The sequence below is a fragment of the Pelmatolapia mariae genome, linkage group LG12, assembly GCF_036321145.2.
Source record: "Pelmatolapia mariae isolate MD_Pm_ZW linkage group LG12, Pm_UMD_F_2, whole genome shotgun sequence".
Classification (NCBI taxonomy): domain Eukaryota; kingdom Metazoa; phylum Chordata; class Actinopteri; order Cichliformes; family Cichlidae; genus Pelmatolapia; species Pelmatolapia mariae.
Window position 1 is genome coordinate 30,570,039 of NC_086237.1, and position 19,225 is coordinate 30,589,263.

At 39.1% G+C, this 19,225-nt stretch overlaps 1 protein-coding gene across 1 annotated transcript; it reads left to right on the forward strand.

Moving 5' to 3' along the window:
• Nucleotides 1-17,554: 17,554 nt before the first annotated feature.
• On the forward strand, nucleotides 17,555-18,808 carry LOC134639483 (lymphocyte antigen 6S-like). Its single transcript, XM_063490693.1, has 3 exons — nucleotides 17,555-17,611; nucleotides 18,358-18,465; nucleotides 18,603-18,808. The coding sequence occupies exons 1-3, from the start codon at nucleotides 17,566-17,568 to the stop codon at nucleotides 18,749-18,751; spliced, it is 303 nt and encodes a 100-aa protein (XP_063346763.1). The 5' UTR covers nucleotides 17,555-17,565; the 3' UTR covers nucleotides 18,752-18,808.
• Nucleotides 18,809-19,225: the final 417 nt, after the last annotated feature.

The following is a 19,225-nucleotide window of genomic DNA, read 5'->3' on the forward strand; positions in this document are numbered from 1 at the left end:
AATGCTTTTGAATTGTTTAATTAAATTTAAAAAAAAAACAGATTTGTTGTTGCTGTAAATTAAAAACAAACAAAACAGGACAGATAAAATATGAGCACTTCATATAATTTATGTGGCTGGTTGATAAGGATGGACAAAGCTCACTTTAAGGGGCCCAACCCAGTACTAGTAAGCTATTCTTAATCAAGTTTATGATTGCCGCGTTTTGCAGTATCACTCCTGTGTATCTTATCAACAGTGATTATTTGGTAGCATTGGCTTCTTTTGTGACCATATTGCGCAAGTGCTGAAGTGCACATAAATGAGAGTAACACTGAGTCCACTCAAAGTGACCTGAACTTCTCAAGAGGGCAGGGGCTTCAGTAACATCCTACTCACTTTCTGAGAAACTGAAACTGAAGAGCTGATCAAAGCCTATTTAACCTGTCCTCCATCGTGTACTTCTTTCTTACTTCTCACCATGAAACTTCTTGGAGCTCTGATCCTGGTATTGAGTTTGTCTGCAGGTAAGAGCAGCTTATCATTGGTTTGTCTTGTTCTTTACCAGATAATCAGATAATCACTGGTCCTTTCAGCTCTTCTATTTTTGAACAAAACTGTAAGAGACATGAAACTGAAGAGAGGTTCAGATCACCTTGAACAGCACATCTGAACCACAATTCTTCTGTTATGGAAAAAAAAAAGAATACATTTTTAAAAATGGGTGACTTTGTAACTTTTTCACTATTAACAGTTTGATTTAAAATAAACTATAGTCATGTACAGATGCAAAACTATTAAAAAATGCCTTTATAAATCAAATTAGGGTGCTCACTGTATTTTGTAATAGAAACGGCAGGTCCTGAAGGCCCTTTTACATGTGACGCCCAGCGCTGCGCTCTTTTTTTATTAATAGAACTCCTGGGCCTTTTCCTTTTCTATTTTCTTTCTCTCTCTTTTTAAAATTTCCCAGTGCATTCTCTGAGCTGTGGTACCACAAACCTTATAAGAAGCCTTTTCTCTAAATGAAAAAAAAAAGCTTTTCTTGATCTCATTAAGACATCTGCAGTCTAATCGATGATGCTTTGTATTTGGAGAATCTTCATCCATGAATGACAGCTGTCTTTCTTTCTCTGCAGCATGTGGATTAAAATGCTATACATGTGTATTCTCTGACCCTCACTCCTGCACTAATGTCTTAACTTGTCCTACCAGTATGGACCGATGTTTCAGCCTCACTACAAGCGGTAAGTTGTTCTGCAGTGTATTAAGAAGTGTTTAAAGCTGTAAATCATACATTTTATGAGCATAACATTAATTAAACGGAGGTTTTCCCATCATGTCTTACAGGTACCGTCACTAAGGGCTGCCAATTCCCTGACTTATGTGTCAGTCCTATGAGCTGCTGTGAAGGGAACTTGTGCAACAGTGCTATACCAACTGGTCCCAGTGCTATGCTCCTGCTGGTGTCTTCAGCCATAATCACTATCTTCCTCTGAAGCTCTGGAACAACTACATCTTAATGATGTTTTACTTTGTTCTTAACAGAAAATTACAATCCAGGAATTTTTTTTTTAATTAACAATATAAAAGATGTTAGTTACTGTACTGTTGGATATATTTTCAATATAATCAGAATAATGTTTTGAATTGTTTAATTAAATCAAAAACAGATTTGTTGTTGCTGTAAATGAAAAAACCAACAAAACAGGACAGATAAAATATGAGCATTTCATATAATTTATGTGGCTGGTTGATAAGGATGGACAAAGCTCACTCTAAGGTTTTCAAACTCCATAATTTTTTGGACAAAGATGCAACTTTTGGAGTTTTACCACACAACGATGGACAAAGTTCACTTTAAGGGGCCCAACCCAGTACTAGTAAGCTATTATTAATCAAGTTTATGATTGCCGCGTTTTGCAGTAACACTCCTGTGTATCTTATCAACAGTGATTATTTGGTAGCATTGGCTTCTTTTGTGACCATATTGCACAAGTGCTGAAGTGCACATAAATGAGAGTAACATTGAGTCCACTCAGGGTGACCTGAACTTCTCAAGAGGGCAGGGGCTTCAGTACCATCCTACTCACTTTCTGAGAAACTGAAACTGAAGAGCTGAACAAAGCCTATTTAACCTGTCCTCCTCGCACATCGTGTACTTCTTTCTTACTTCTCACTCGTCTTCTTGGAGCTCTGATCCTGGTATTGATTTTGTCCACAAGTATTTATTCCCTCAGTACCTGAAGCTCCATAAAGCACCCCTCCAATAGCCAAACCCATATGTACTCTGATTGGATTGTTAAATTTGTGATTGATATGACATTGGCCAATCAGATGAAAGGCAGAAAAATTGGTCCAAATTCATACTTGTAGCTTGAAACTTGAGTGCAGAGTTTCACATGTATTTTTTGGCTAAGTCCGCACACAAATCTTTTTTTACACACACACACCAATTCTTTTTACACATACATATCCTGATTTACAAGTACAAAACTGATTTACAAGTGCAAAATATTTATGACCACAATTTGAGCCCATAAACTTGTGCAATGGTCCTATACCAACTGGTCCCAGTGTTGTGTTTCTGCTGGTGTCTTCAGCCATAATCACGTCTTCCTCTGAAAATCTGGAACAACTACATCTTAATCATGTTTTACTTTGTTCTTAACCAAAAATTAAAATCCAGGAATATTTTTTTTAAATTAACAATGTAAAATATGTTAGTTACTGTACTGTTGGATATATTTTCAATATATTTTTATAATGTATAAAAACTGCAGTTTTTCTCACAGTTGATTTTAAATCAGTCAGTATGTGAGGTCAAAAGTCGAGGTACCTGAAAAGTCAAGAGACATTTTCATGAATGTAGTATATATACTGAAAATTTACAACAAAGTGCAAACAACTAGTTACACTTAAGAAAAGGAAGGTCGAATTAGACTAACATCTAAAGGAGTCTGCACAGTCTGAAAAAATCTTATGCAGATGAAACCAAAGTGAACTCCTACCAGAATGATGAGAAGAGAGGAGTTTGGAGAAGAGAAGTGTTTCATAATGCAAAACACATCATCTGTCAAACATGGTGGAGGAAATATTACAGCTTTTATGGCTACCAGTGGATCCAGGTCACCAATTCTTATTCATGCTGTGATTGCTAAAAGAAGTAGCAGGATGAATTCTGAAGTGTGCAGTGCTGCACTCAGATTGAGGCAAGTTCTTGTCAGCTTTTTGAGTTTTAGATTGTTTTGATGTTTTTGGTTTATATTTAAGTCCTTAAGGTTATCTAAGTTCATTTCTATTATACCTAAGTTGCGGTTATAGTTTATAGTTTTTCAGATTCCCCTTGTGTCTTCTACCCCTGTGTTCAAGTTTCCCTCACCCTTCATGTGTTTTATGTTTGCGTGTCTTATGTTATCAAGTTCGTGTTGTCATCTCTGCGTTCCATGATGTTTCCTGTTTTATTGTGAAAGTCCCTGTCCTGTGTGCAGTGTGTCTAGTTTTGCTTCCCCTTGTCTCGTTAGGTCTGATTTGTCCCAGCTATGTTCCCACCTGTTCCCCATCCCCTTATTATCTCTCTGTGTATTTAAGTCCTCTGTCCTCCTTTGTTCAGTATCAGGTCGTCTTTTGTGTTACGGTTCCATGTTCCTGGTATCGTTATATCCATGCAGAGTTTTGTGTTTTTTATGTTTATCTTTAGTTTCACTAGTTTAGGTTATTGTTTATTCTCGTCTTTGTTTACCTTATGCATTACTTCGTATTTCTTCATCAGCCCCATTAAACAGCTCGCTTTTTGTTAAAACTCAGGTTTTTGTTCCACGTTCCTTTGTGTCTGCATTTTGGGTCCACTCTTCACAAATGCATACAGTCTGCTTCGGCACACTGTGACACTTCTCTGAATGCTTCATCCAAGTATTAAAAATTATGCCAGGTAGTCCAGTTAATTTTTTAAAGTATTACATGTGGAATACGTGCACTGTGCTTTGCCAAAGTTTTTATAGAGGACGGTCTCTCCATCAGGCAGAAACTTTAGAATGTACTAATGTGGGCAGTCAATGCATCTACATTTGTCACATTTCACCCCTAAAATAAGGATTTTAAACTGGCAGATTTCTCTAAAAGACTGTCTGCAGTCTCTCTCCTATATTGTCTTCACTTAGTCATGTTCTCCTCAGCTCTGTCCTTTAGCGCTCTCAAGTGGTTTTTCTCTGCAACAGCTCAGCACATCAGCTGTCTTGGAAACCATTTAAAGGAGTCTTAAACTGGCATGGCCCCATGTCAATGTTAGTGAGCCGGCTTTGCCGTTGAGGGCAGACCTTGCGGATCCAAGCCTATCTAAAAATGCCTCTCAGCTGAATGCTATACTGATGTGCTTTTATGCTATAAATACAATTAATTCTTAAAGTCTGACAATGAAAGTCTTAAACACCCACACTGGCAATAAGTCAGCGCAGTTACAACCAGGCTCAAGCTAATAATTCTGTTAATAGTATATATTATTGTATCCACAGTGATAAAGGTAAAGCATGATTGTGGCTATTATCCCACCAATGAAGCTCAGCAGCTAATTAAGACTCATATTTACCTTGCTGATTCTGGTTCAGGTCACACTTTGGAGTGAAAAAGTATCTATTCAATCAAAACATAAAAAGAAATTGAACTGTGCTGATTCTGAACCTGTTTGCACTTCGGTAAGTGCAGCATACACATTTATGCCTCTAATAATAAATACCAGTTCTGGACATGATTTAGAGGAAACTGCTTAAATGTCTTGTGTGTTCTGTACAATAGTTTAATTGTGTTTAGTTTATTAAAATTTTTAATAAACCACATCGTTAGGCACACCTCTTCAGCTGCTCCTTAAAATCACATGGCAGCACCTCGATACATTAAGGCGTGTAAACATGGTCAAGACCACCTGCTGAAGCTCAAATCCAGCATCAGAATGGAGAAAAAAAAGATTATTTAAGTGACTTTAAACACCTTGTTGAGGTCAGAGGAGAATAGCCAGACTGACTGCTTTAGGCTGATAGGAACAACAGCAATTCAAAAACCACCTGTTACAATCAATGTATGCAGAAGGGCATCTCTCAGTGCACAAAGCAGATGGGCTACAGCAGCAGAAGAGCATGCAGGGTCTGTCAGCTTTGCAGCATAATGTGCAGCTGAAAAAACTTCCACAGCTGTGTAATGCTAACATAGACGGAAATCTCAGGGGAATGTTTGAGGAACCTTGTTGAATTTATGTAATAGAAAATTAAGGCAATTCTGAAAGTGTGCCTAACCCAGTACTGCTCAGATATACTTACTGAAGTAGCTGGTGAATGCATCACCTCTTCCAGTACCATTGCAAATGCATACTTTGCATACTTGTAAAAGTTTATAGCAGTTTATCATGTTATTTGGCTATAAAACCCTTCACTCTCTTCCAGGGGTGAGGTTTATTAGCCTGATACAACCTCTTACATCATCTGTCTGTGAAGGTTCTCAGTCATCCAGGTCATCGTAGTCTAAGGAGCTTGGAAAGAAAAGCATCTGGACTTCTTTAAGTTGCTTGAAGATGTTTCACCTCTCATTCGAGAAGCTTCTTCAGTTCTAAGGTCAAATGGTGGAGAGTCCCAGATTTAAACCCAGATTTAAACACTACGGATTACCACCCAAAGATCACTACTCTTCTCAGTGACAACAATACCTACGAAGTCTTAAAGCGAGACCCCACAAGCAGCTACAAAAAGAAAGTTATAGCTTGCCTTCAAGACCTTGAAAAGGACAAAATCATTGACCACCTTACATGTCACCACCTTTATCCAGGGGATGCCATACCCTGCATTTACGGACTTCCTAAAATCCACAAAGACGGGGTCCCACTCAGACCCATAGTCAGTAGCATAAACTCAGCCACTTATAACATTTCAAAACACCTTGCTACCATCCTTACACCTCTTGTGGGGAACACCCCACACCACATCAAGAACTCCACCGACTTCACCGACAAGGTCCAGAAACTTACCCTGGATCCAGATGAAACCATGGTGTCCTTTGATGTAGTCTCTCTCTTCACTTGCATACCCACCACGGAAGCAGTGGAGACTGTCAGAAAACGACTACAAGAAGACAGCTCCTTGGAAGACAGGACCAACTTCACACCCGATCAGATTTGCACACTGTTAGACCTCTGCCTTACCACTACATATTTCAAATACAACGAGGGCTTCTACAGACAAAAACATGGCTGTGCTATGGGCTCCCCCGTGTCACCTATTGTAGTCAACCTTTACATGGAAGAAGTGGAAAGGAAGGCTCTTGGCTCTTTTAAAGGAAGAGTACCCAGCCACTGGTACAGATATGTAGACGACACCTGGGTCAAAATCAAAACACAAGAAGTGGACTCCTTCACTGCGCACATTAACGCCGTGGATAAAAACATCAAGTTCACCAGGGAAGACACAAAAGATAACTGTTTGCCTTCCTGGACTGCGCTGTGCACGTTGAAGAAAATGGCAACCTCAACATCGAAGTTTACCAGAAGCCCACACACACGGACCAGTACCTCCTCTTTGACTCCCATCACCCTCTGGAACACAAACTTGGAGTAATCAGGACCCTACACCACTGGGCAGAACATGTTCCCTCTAAGCCTGAGGGAAAAAAGAAGGAACACACACATGTAAAGGAAGCACTCAAAACATGCGGTTATCCTAACTGGGCGTTCATAAAGTCAGCAAAGAGGCACAAAAAAGAAGATCAGACACCAGCGAGGGAGGATAAGAAAGACAGACGCAACAACGTTGTTATCCCCTATGTAGCCGGTGTATCAGAAAAACTCAGGAGAGTCTTCTCCAAGCACGACATCCCAGTGTACTTCAGACCCAGCAACACACTCAGACAGAAACTGGTTCACCCGAAAGACAAAACTCCAAAACAGACTTAACAACGTGGTGTATGCTGTACAGTGTAGCGAGGAATGCCCAGACCTCTACATCAGAGAGACCAAACAGCCACTTCACAAGCACATGGCACAACATAGAAGAGCCACCTCCACAGGACAAGACTCAGCAGTCCATCTGCATCTTAAGGATAAAGGTCACTCTTTCGAGGATGCCAATGTTCACATTTTGGACAGAGAGGACAGATGGTTTGAAAGAGGAGTGAAAGAAGCCATTTATGTCCACTGTGAGCGACCATCTTTGAACAGAGGCGGTGGCTTACGACACCGTCTGCCATCTATAATCCAGTTTTGAGTTCCCTTCCCAGACGCCTTAACGCCCACTCACATCCTGGGCCATCTGACCTCAGGAAATTGCATGATAGGGTGGGGCCAGGTTTCACAATGAGCTCACCCGAAACCCTGGCTGATTAGGACCCACACCCGTTTTCACACCTTGGCTCATGTGATTGGGTAGAGGATCATCAGGGGGTCCTTTGTCCCTCTTTGGGGGGATACTCCCACTGGGTTTAAATCTGGAACTCTCCGTCATTTGACCTTAGAACTGAAGAAGCTTCTCGGATGAGAGGTGAAACGTCTTCAAGCAACTTAAAGAAGTCCAGACGCTTTTCTTTCCAAGCTCTTACATCGTCTGTTTCTTTCTTCTTCTAAAAAGAAACTGTATGGAGCTCTGATGCTGTTTTTGGCTCTCTAAGAACACATTTCATTTGTCTTGTCTGGCAAGGCTCTTTTTTTAAGTTATTATATGAATTAATTTCTTTTCCGTTACTAAAACTGTAAATGACACAAAGGTAATTGAAGGATAGCAGGGCGAAGACCACCTTGAAAAGCACAACTGAAGCATGATTGTGAAGTGATGGGGGGGAAAAGAACAATTTATCAAATTTTCTTTCTTCTTTTTTTTCTTGCTCAATGTTTTCTGGGAATGAAAAATAAAGTTGCTTCATTCTAAAAATGAAAATGTGAAGTGAACAATAAAAGATATAGTACACAAGTTGTGATAGGTTATCACACAAAAGAAATGCTTTCTTCCAGATAGCTCTACTAAAAAACAAAACAAAAAGAAATCCTTTATGGCTTTCTTCCTGCGATAACAAAGATAATGCAGATTAATGTCTTAATATTTTACCTGTCTAAAGTGTTGGTCTGTTGGTCTAAAGTGACCTATTGGTCAACAACAACAGACCACGGTTGGCTAAACAATAAAAACAAAGGTCACTCCAGTCTTCCTTCTACAGATCTGATTCAAGGCCAGTTTACTTTGAGACTGCTAAGTTGCTATATTTACGTACCAGGTGAGCTTGTGTGAATTATAGCTAGGGATGGGTACCGGTATCCGGTGCCATGATGGCACCGGTTCTGACATAAACGGTAGTAACCAGACCGAAAAGCAGCGCACATTTTGGTGCTTTATTTCGGCGCTTTTTTTTTCTTTTCTTGAGATGTCATACACTTTGGATTCTAGCCAATCATTTTACCTTTACAAGGATAGTAGGCGGGCCCAGGTACATACGTTCTTTTAGAGCAGAGCTACAGATTAAAAATGCCCAAGGCCAAGCGGTCAAAAGTCTGGGTGTACTTCACAGCAAAAGATGCAAACTCAGCAGCCTGCAACAAGTGCTTTAAGCCCCACGCCCCCGGTACCGGGAGCAAAAAGGAGGAGATCACGTTTAATCGGTTATAACACGGGGTGAGAAATATAAGTCCAGACATGTGTGGTATCCACAGAAACCTCTGAATCTCAGCTAAAATGTCATATAAACCATTTCTACAACCACCAAACTCAACGAAAACAAGCCATGATTAAACGAGCAGTTATGTAAATGCGCACAAGTGCGCTAAACAAACAAGGCGAACCAGAAATTCTCCAGACTTCATGTAACCGGCTAAAGAAAAGCTAGTTATCTTCCAGAGCTATCACCAATTCCAAACACCAAGTTTCACCACACTCTGACCAAAATTCACACACAGCGGCGCAAATGCGCTAAGACAGAAATTGGCTTACCGTCCAGATTTCCTCCGTTATTTTCGCCGGTAGCCGGTAGCCATGTGATTATCAGCAGTTACCACGCCTACCTAGCCGCATCAGAGCCGTTTTCGGTCAACAACCTCCATTTTAGACAATTAAACAATTAAAAAGATGTGTCAATCATGCAAATTGACCAAAAGAAACCAAAGTTACAGCCCCTCAGAGTTTAAAGGGCCAGAGGCCAATTAAGCGCTCCATGGCAGAAAAGGCCCATTATTACAGTGTAAGCATTTTTAGGCATGTTAATAAAATTAATTAATTTCTGCTCTTAAATACCTAAAAAAATGCAACTGGCATGGTGTCCAATTGTGTGCCAAAATTGGACATTTTTGTACAACGTCTGGATATTCATGTATTGACAGCGCTGTAATTTTTCACTGTTTCACTTTAAAAACATAAATCTTTGCACAGATGATGTTTATATGTTGTTCCGGTTCTTATCATTTTGCAGAAAAAAAGAGACCGCTAAAAATAAAAACATGAGAGGTTTTTGGACCAATTTTGTGTTCTCCATTCTTTAAGAACCGGTTTGAGCACCGTTTAAGCACCGGCACCGTTTCAAAAGTACCGATTTGGCACCGGTATCGGATAAAACCTAAACGATACCCATCCCTAATTATAGCTGCAATTTTTTATCTGTTCTCCCACTGCCACTTCTCGCCCATCTTTACAGTCCTTTTAATCAAATTTTGATTTGATCTAAACTTGACAGAAATATTGCCAAACCATGTAGTGATACCATAACTGTCATGCTCCTGAGTCTGTTGACTCAGGGTTTTGTGTTTATTAATATTTTCTTATGTTCTTGTTTATTCTGGTTATGTATTCTCTTAAGATTTGCTAGTTGTTAGGTTTTGCTTCTGTGCTTCCTCTGTAAAGTGTCTAGTCATCCCTGCCCGTGTGTTCCCTCTATTCTCTGTGCAAAGCCCATGTCTCTAAGTATGTCTCTGCATGTGTGTTGAGTTTCCTGTTTTACTTTGAAGGTCTGTGTCTTATATCAGTCTATTCAGTTTGCATTCTCCCTGTCTCGTCATGGTTAATAGGTTCAGCTGTGTCTCCCTCCTGTATGCAGTTTCCACATTCCCCTTTGTGCTTATATAATGTGTGTTTTCCCTTGCTTGTCACTGGTCCGTTTGTGTTACCTCCATGTGTCATCCTGTGTTTCACCCTGTGTGTTATCCTGCGAGTCATGGTTTCAGTTTCGTTTAGTTAGTGTTTCCCAGTTTAGGTTTATCTCAGTTTCTGTCATTCCCATCTCTGCTCAGTCTGTTTTCTCACAATTTTGAAAATAAAGCTCACTCTCATCAAAGCCAGCGCCTGCATTTGGCTCCTTCGTTCACCAATCTACACATTTGCCACCACAGCCGTGACAATAACGGATGATAAATTCAACAATTATCATGTTATCTATAAAAAAGTAACATGAGGTACTCTTTTTACACAATATAAGTGCTGGCTAATTCGCCCACACACATACTCCACGGGATGAATCGACTGTAACTTATATGGTTATTGCTCACTTACAAAGAAAGTTTAGAAGGTTGACTTCAGAAATGCACGGTCTAAATGTCAAACATTTAACAAGCATAGTTAGTGTGTGTTTGTTTTGGGGAGTTTTTTGGGACAGACATTTATTTTGTTGGCATCTGATCATCGTAATCGGAACATTAATTAAAAGGGTCGTTGTTTTGTTTTTTTTATTAATATAAGAAGATAAGAAGAACTTTATTTATCCCAAGGGAAATTCTTTTGTCATACACATGCTCAATGCAGCAAGAGAGACAGAGGAACAGAGGAATAAGATATACAATACATCCAATAAGAATACTAGTATACAGTAATATACAGTAGGATAGTGCAAATATAATGTCAAATAACCCTAACGAAGTAACAATATAACTATAAGTAATATCCTGAAAAATAAATAGCTTGGCTATCAGTGCAGGTGATTCTAAAAGTGGAATAGTATTGTGCAAATGAATAAAAGAGAGTAGCAGCATATGATGGGGAGATGAAACAAACATTTGATGAAAAACTGATGGGTGATATTGCACAGTCTGAATGGGAACAGAATAAGTTTGATATTAATCCTCAGAAAAATCACATACAGAGCGAGGAAGAGTTGTACAGTCTTATTGCCACCATTTCGAAGGATTTCCTGTGGCGGTCAGTTCTGCATTTCGGGGCGATGAGTCTTTTCCTGCGTGTGCTCCGATTGTCCATCATGGAGGTGTGCATGGGGTGGGAGGGGTTGTCCATGATACAAAGAAGTTTTTTTTAGCATTCTCCTCTCAGACACCTCCTTCAGGTTCTCCAGTCTGACACCCACACTGTTAGAAAAAACATCTTTAAAAAACAGTAATATTCCGGCAGCTGGGGTGCCAAAATAATACCAGAAAATAACAGAAAGTAACTTTCTCATAAAAATACGGTTATTTTCAGTAATGACAATACAGTTTGTTGCCCTTATTTTACATGGGATTTTGCCTTTTTCAAGTGCTTTTAAACATTAAATTAGGAACATTTTAATGTGATTAAACATTGGAAATAATAATGGATTGCATGCCCTGGGACAGACTGACAGAGGCGAGGCTGCCATATCGCACCATCGGCCCCTCTGGCCATCACCAGGTGGTAGGTGAAGTGTCTTGACCAAGGACACAACGACCGAGAGTGTCCGAGCCGGGGCTCGAACCGAACCGAACTCGACTTAATAATTATTATTATTTGATGTCAAAAAAGTTTATAAGAATCATTTTATATATTTTTCCATAGCATTACATTTGAATTTAACAGTTCAATCTTTCAAATAACGGACACATATTTGTGAAATCATGATACATTTGTGAATGTATTTTAACAACCTAAATATGCATATGTACAGACAAATAGATTTAAAAAACAAGAAAATTATGTTTTATTACATTACAGTGATTTTACGTTAATTTACATTTGAAATGTGAAATCACAGTCTATTTATGTAAATTTAATGATATTCTAGAAGAACAGAACAAAACTGTAAAATACACAGTAAAATACTTTTATATTAGGATTTTTTTTTTTACAGTGCAGGACAGGTCCTTTGCCTTTTATTTTATTTTTTTCTTTTGCTACATTTTCTGGTGGCTTCTATGGACCGATGTTTCAGCCTTACTACAAGTTGTTCTGCAGTGTATTAAGAAGTGTTTAAAGCTGTGCCTTCAGTCATAATCACCTTCTTCTACTAAAGCTGTGGAACAACACATCTTAATGTTTTACTTTGTTCTTTACCAAAAATTACAATACAGAATTAATTAACAATTTTTTTAACAATGTAAAAGATATCAGTTACTGTACTGTTGGAAATATTTTCAGTAAAATCAGAATAATGCTTTGATCGCTGAATTGTTTCATTACTTGTGTTCTGCATTTTGTATCATTACATCAAAAACAGATTTGTTATCCTAGTATTATCAGCTGTAAATTCAACAAACAAAACAGAATAGAAGAAAATATGAGCATTTCATATAATTCATGTGGCTGGTTGATGAGGATGGACAAAGCTCAGTTTAAGGTTTTCAAACATAATGTTTTTAATACTGTTTTTGTAAAAAAAAAAAAAAAAAAACAGTTCCTACTGTATGTGTACATGTATACTGCATGTACACATACAGTACTTCTTTGGGTGTCACCGAGCTTTTCAAATAAAAGAAGAACATATATGTTTAAAGATCACCTACCTTCACATTGTGCCAAGCATTTGTTCATCAAAGATATTTACAGGAAACTTTCCCTTTAGCGGCCACAGTTCTGTTGTGTCACTGAAAACACTTAAAAAGAGGTCCAACTGAGTACTAGTAAGCTATTCTTAATGAAGTTTACGATTGCTGCCTTTTGCAGTACTGCAAATCCATCCTGTGTATCTTAACAGCAGTGATCATTTGGTAGCATTAATTTCTTTTGGAGAACATGTTGTGCAAGTGCAAGCGTAGATGTGCACATAAATGAGAGTAATGTTGCGTCCACACAAAGTGAATTCACCTTCTCAAGAGAGCGGGGTGTTCAGTAACATCCTATTCACTTTCTGAGAAATTGAAACTGAAGATCTTGTCATGGTCTGCGGTGGGTGGCTGGAATTTCCATAAGGCTCCTGAACTTACCTGGGATCCGCCCCTGGGCAGGGCCAACTCCTCCAGCTCCTGCACACCTGGAGCCTATTGCAGGCAATAAAGCCAGAGGGATTTAAGCCACACGTTGATGTTCATTCACTGCCAGTTTGTCATCAACCCATGTTGGTAACAGGCCTTATGCTTCAGGTTCTCGCTGTGATTTATCTTACTAACAAGACTTTCTTGTGCTGCAGTTGCTGGATTCACTTTGGCTTACACTCTACCTCTGGACTCAGGATACCAAGTAGTGATGGGCAGATGAAGCTTCATGAAGCACTGAAGCTTTTCATCCAATTGGTTCACCCCAGCGCAAAGCTTCGTGAAGCTTCATTTGCTCTAGTAGGACATCTAGTGGACGTAAAAATATTAGTTGGCATGAATTTGAAGAGTGTGGCATTTTGCACACAGCCTGTAAATGTCAGCAATAAAAGGAGTGTGTAAAACATCTATATTGTAGTTATGGCAGTATACTGTGTATATTTATACTGGCAGTATGGAAAATGATTATTTGGAAATGCTTAAAATGGAAATGATCATTTACTGTGAGGTGAGGTGTGGTTGGGGTGTGGACAGTGGTTGTGCTTTTGTAACGTTGAGGTATGGACAGTCCTGCCTGTTCACATTTTATTCTGTAGAAACTACATTTTCACTGCTTTTATGACCTTTTTAGTGGGGAGAACATAGCTAGGATTTAATGATTTAACAGATCTTTTAAATCCTTTGTCCTCCACAATGCTAAATGGCTGGGAGTCCTCAATCACCATGCTAACCAGGTCTTCATCTATTTGAGATTGTTCTCCTGAGGAAAGACTATAAAAACAAAGCACAAATATAAATATCACACACGTAACTTATTACAGTTGTATAATATTGTTATATCATTTAGTAACATTACAGCATGCTATATTATCATGGCATTTGATGGCTCACCTGGTCTTGCTCCACAATGGGTGTTCCCCTTATTCTCATGCAAAGCTCTGTAGTGCCTGAGCATGGATGAGGTGTTGTTATATCCCAGCTCCCTGGCACATAGCAAACACTTCACCTTGTAGAAAAGTAAAGACAGCTTAACATAAATTGTATTGCACCATCCGTATTATGAAAATACATCTTCTGTAGAAATCTACATACCTTGTTGGGAGGAATAAAATCAAAATATTCCCACACAGTGGAGGACATCCTCCTCTTCTTAGCTGGCTCCATTCTCTCCTGAATTTCTCTCCTCACTCTCATAAACCTCCAAACTGTCTCCAAACTTTCTCCAAACTGTCTCCAAACTCTCACTAACCGCAACTCTCCATCAAACACCCACATTTTGAATGAAGTCTAAGGGGTTTATATCGCTGTCATAGCTCGCGGCAAAGTTCGAACCGCTTCATGAACCAGTCACGTGGTACAGCCGGGCAGCGAGGCTTCGGACGTCATCATTTTCAGCTCCTCCCATAAATGAAGCAAGCCTCGATACGCGCTTCGCGGAAACGCCCCCTCCATTACTCGACACATGCTTCGAAGCCTCGATACAGAACGTCACATCACTAATACCAAGCAAACATTTTGAAAATCACTCTGTGCCTCACCTGCCTGCCCTCCTGCCATCACACTGAAGACCCCGGATCTCAGGTCAGCCTTGTCACGCCACTCAGCTCCCCTGGATTCTCATCACCCCCCTCTCAACACTCTATGTCCCCAACTGCAAGTAAGAATTGCTACTCTTACAACTTACCACTTCAGAGCTACCTCCACTACCTCCCTAACTCCACTGTCTTCTCTCTTCAGTGTGACTGTTCCCTGCTCAGCTCCACTCTGCATCTCAGGCCCCGTTCCCTCGCCCTAGCCACGTTTCCCAGGCCACGCCGCGTCAAACTCCACGTCTTGTTTTTTTTTTTGTACATGCTACGTTTCTTGCACTTAAGCCTAATAAATTATTGTTACATCATCTGCTGTCTCTGCTCTGGGTTTCTGCACCTGAGTCCTGTTCAGTACAGACCACTCGGTCTCGTGACAGATCTAAACAAAGCCTATTTGACTTTCTGTCCTCCTCACACATTGTGTTCTTCTTTCTTACTTCTCACCATGAAACTTGTGTTCTGCATTTTGTCTCATTAAACCAAAAACAGATTTGTTATCCTAGCGTTATCAGCTGTAAATTCACCAAACAAAACAGGACAGAAGAAAATATGAGCATTTCATATAATTTGGTCATCTGGTTGAGAACGATGGACAAAGCTCACTTTAAGGTTTTCAAACTCCATAATGTTTTGGACAAAGATGCAATTTTTGTAGTTTTACCAGAGTTTCCCTCACAGTTGATTTTACATCAGTTAATTTTGAAGTATTACATGTGGAATATGTGCACTGTCTTTATAGAGGAAGGTCTCTCCACCAGGCTGAAACTTTAGAATGTCTCAGGGTACTTATGTGGGCAGTCAGTGCATCTACATTTGTCACATTTCACCTCTACAATAAGGACTTTAAACTCTTGCAGATTTCTCTAAAAGACTGTCTGCAGTCTCTCCACTATACTGTCTTGGGTTTCATTTAATCATGTTCTTCTCATTTCTGTCCTTTAGCGCCCTCAGGTGATTTTTCTCTGCAACAACGCAAAACATCAAATCAGCTATCTAGGACAGCGGTCCCCAACCCCCAGACCATGGACCGCGAGAGTTGAGGCTCGGGTGTGAAATTTATGGTTTTCGGGGTTTTTATGGTTATTTTTGTAATCGTTTTTATCGTTAACTTGGTTTCCCTGGGTCTTTTCCCGTGTGTTATGAATAAATCTTCCTTTTTTTGGTACCTGTACTGGTTTTATTTTGTTGTATTTATCCGCAACACTTTAAAGGCCGGTCCGTGAAAATATTGCCAGACATATGTCCGTCCGTGGCGCAAAAAAGGTTGGGGACTCCTAGTTTCCTAGAAACTATTCAAAGGAGTCTTTAACGGGGATGGCTCCATGTCAGTGTTAGTGAGCCAGCTTAGCTGATAAGGGCAGGCCTTGCAAGTCCAGACCTGTCCAAAATGCCTCTCTACCCCCTCAGCTGAATGCTATACTGATGTGCTTTTGTGTTATAAATGCAATTAAATCTTAGTCTGACAATAAAAGTCTTAAACATCCATGCTGGCAATAAGTCAGCGCAGTTACAACTCAAGTTATTTCAAGTATTAAAAATTCTGCTAGTTCGTCCAATTAATTTAAGCCTTTGAAAAGGCGACTTTATACTTTCCAAACAGTTAATACTGCTTTTGTAAAAAAAAAACAAAAAAAACCACCACTTCCTACTGTATGTGTACATGTATATTTCATATACACAAAGTACTTCTTTGGGTGTCACCGAGCTTTTTTAAAAAAAAAAAAAAAAAAGCTCCATGTTTAAAGATCACCTACTTTCACATTGTGCCAAGCATTTGTTCTCACTCCCGAGGCGTAACATCCCGACGTTTTGTCACGTCCTGCGGCGTTCCTGAGGAACGCGAAAGGTGACCTTCCACGTTGTTATGGTACGCGGCGGTTTCCAGCCCTGTACTGCAGCCCTAAACTTAACCTTATCACTAAGCCTAACCATAACCTTATGCCTAACCTTAACCATAACCTTATGCCTAACCATAACCTTATTCCTAACCTTAACCATAACCGTATCCCTACGCCTAAACCTAACCTTATCCCTAAACCTAACCATAACCTTATGCCTAAACCTAACCATAACCGTATACCTAAGCCTAAACCTAACCTTATCGCTAAACCTAACCATAACCTTATTCCTAACCTTAACCAGCACTTTAATGAGGTGAAATAGTGTTTTCTAAAGCGATTTTAAGGGAAAAAGCGAAGATGTGTAGATTGAGTCCAAACGGTTCTCATGTGTCCGCAGTTTTCCGATGTCGTGACGTAGGAACGCCTTGGGTGCCCGAAAACGTAATATGTTGACGATTTGTCACCTAGCGTAAAATGTTACGATTTGGGAGTGAGAACGGGTTGATCATAGATATATACAGGAAACTTTCCCTTTAGCGGCCACAGTTGTGTTGTATCACACTGAAAACACTTAAAAAGATTTCAGCATCAAACAGCCAACAGTACACTACTGTCCAGTTAATTTATTCACAGTTTTAAATAACATTTTCTGCGTAAAATCAAAAGAACAATAACTTGAGTTCAAATTTTCTTATTTTCATAATTATATATAAATTTATCATATTTTTGCAGTTTGATCTTGTCCATTTTTGAGGTTCTTGTTTTTTTCATAATGATTATTTTATTATTATGCTCAAATACAAATAGCACATTTTATCATAATGAAACCTTTCTTTTCATGAGGTCACCTTTCCTGAATTCACATTCTCAAGAGGGCGGGGTGTTCAGTACCATTCTACTCACTTTCTGAGAAATTGAAACTGAAGGGCTAAACAAAACCTATTTCACTTTCTGTCCTCCTCACACATTGTGTTCTTCTTTCTTACTTCTCACCATGAAACTTCTTGGAGCTCTGATCCTGGTTTTGAGTTTGTCTGCAGGTAAGAGCAGCTTATGATTCATTTGTCCTTTACCACATAATCAGAAAATCACTGGTCCTTTCAGCTCTTCTATTTTTAAACCAAATTGTAAGAGACATGAAGCTGAAGAGAGGTTCAGATCACCTTGAAAAGCACATCTGAACCCCAATTCTTCTGTGATGGAAATAAAGCATAACACTTAAAAAAATAGGTGAATATGTAAGATTTTTACCACTAACAATTTGATTTAAAATGCACTATAGTCATGTACAGATGTGAAACCATTTTAAAAATTGCCTTCAAAAAACAAATTATGGAGCGCACTGTATTTTGTAATAGAAATGGCAGATCCTGAAGGGCTTTTCCCACAGCGCAGCGCTGTGCTCTGAAATACATTCATTTCTATTGCTTGCACTGCGCAATAAGGTTTCGTTTTGCTTTTTGTTGAACTTGAAATGTAATCTTTACAGAGAGAGCTATTTACCTGCATATACTCTATCTGCAGGGTATTATTTTATCTAATCTGGGTTCTTGTTGATTTGAATTGTATTAATAAAACTCCTGGTCCTTTGCCTTTTTTTTTTTTTTTTTTTAATTTCCCAGTGCATTCTCTGAGCTGTGGTACCACAAACTTTAAAAGAAGCCTTTTCTCTGAATGAAAAAAAAGCTTTTCTGGATGCCATTAAGACATCTGCAGTCTAATCAATGATGCTTTGTATTTGGAGAATCTTCATCCATAAACGACAGCTTTCTTTGTTTCTCTGCAGCATGTGGATTAAAATGCTACGTATGTGCATTCTCTGACCCTCACTCCTGCACTAATGTCTTAACATGTCCTACCGGTATGGATCGATGTTTCAGCCTCACTACAAGCGGTAAGTTGTTCTGCAGTGTATTAAGAAGTGTTTAAAGCTGTAAATCATACATTTTATGAGCGTAGATATTGCAGAAATCCTGCAGTCGTTTATTACTGCCGTTACTGAAACTGAGGTTTTCCCATCATGTCTTACAGGTACCGTCACTAAGGGCTGCCAATTCCCTGACTTATGTGTCAGTCCTATGAGCTGCTGTGAAGGGAACTTGTGCAACAGTGCTATACCAACTGGTCCCAGTGTTATGTTTCTGCTGGTGTCTTCAGCCATAATCACCGTCTTCCTCTGAAGCTCTGGAACAACTCATCTTAATCATGTTTTACTTTGTTCTTAACCAAAATCTATAATCCAGGAATAACTAACAATTTTTTAACAATGTAAAAGATATCAGTTACTGTACTGTTGGAAATATTTTCAATAAAATCAGAATAATGCTTTGATCGCTGAATTGTTTCATTACTTGTGTTCTGCATTTTGTATCATTAAACCAAAAACAGATTTGTTATCCTAGTATTATCAGCTGTAAATTCAACAAACAAAACAGAATAGAAGAAAATATGAGCATTTCATATAATTCATGTGGCTGGTTGATGAGGATGGACAAAGCTCAGTTTAAGGTTTTCAAACATAATGTTTTTAATACTGTTTTTGTAAAAAACAGTTCCTACTGTATGTGTACATGTATACTGCATGTACACATACAGTACTTCTTTGGGTGTCACCGAGCTTTTCAAATAAAAGAAGAACATATATGTTTAAAGAT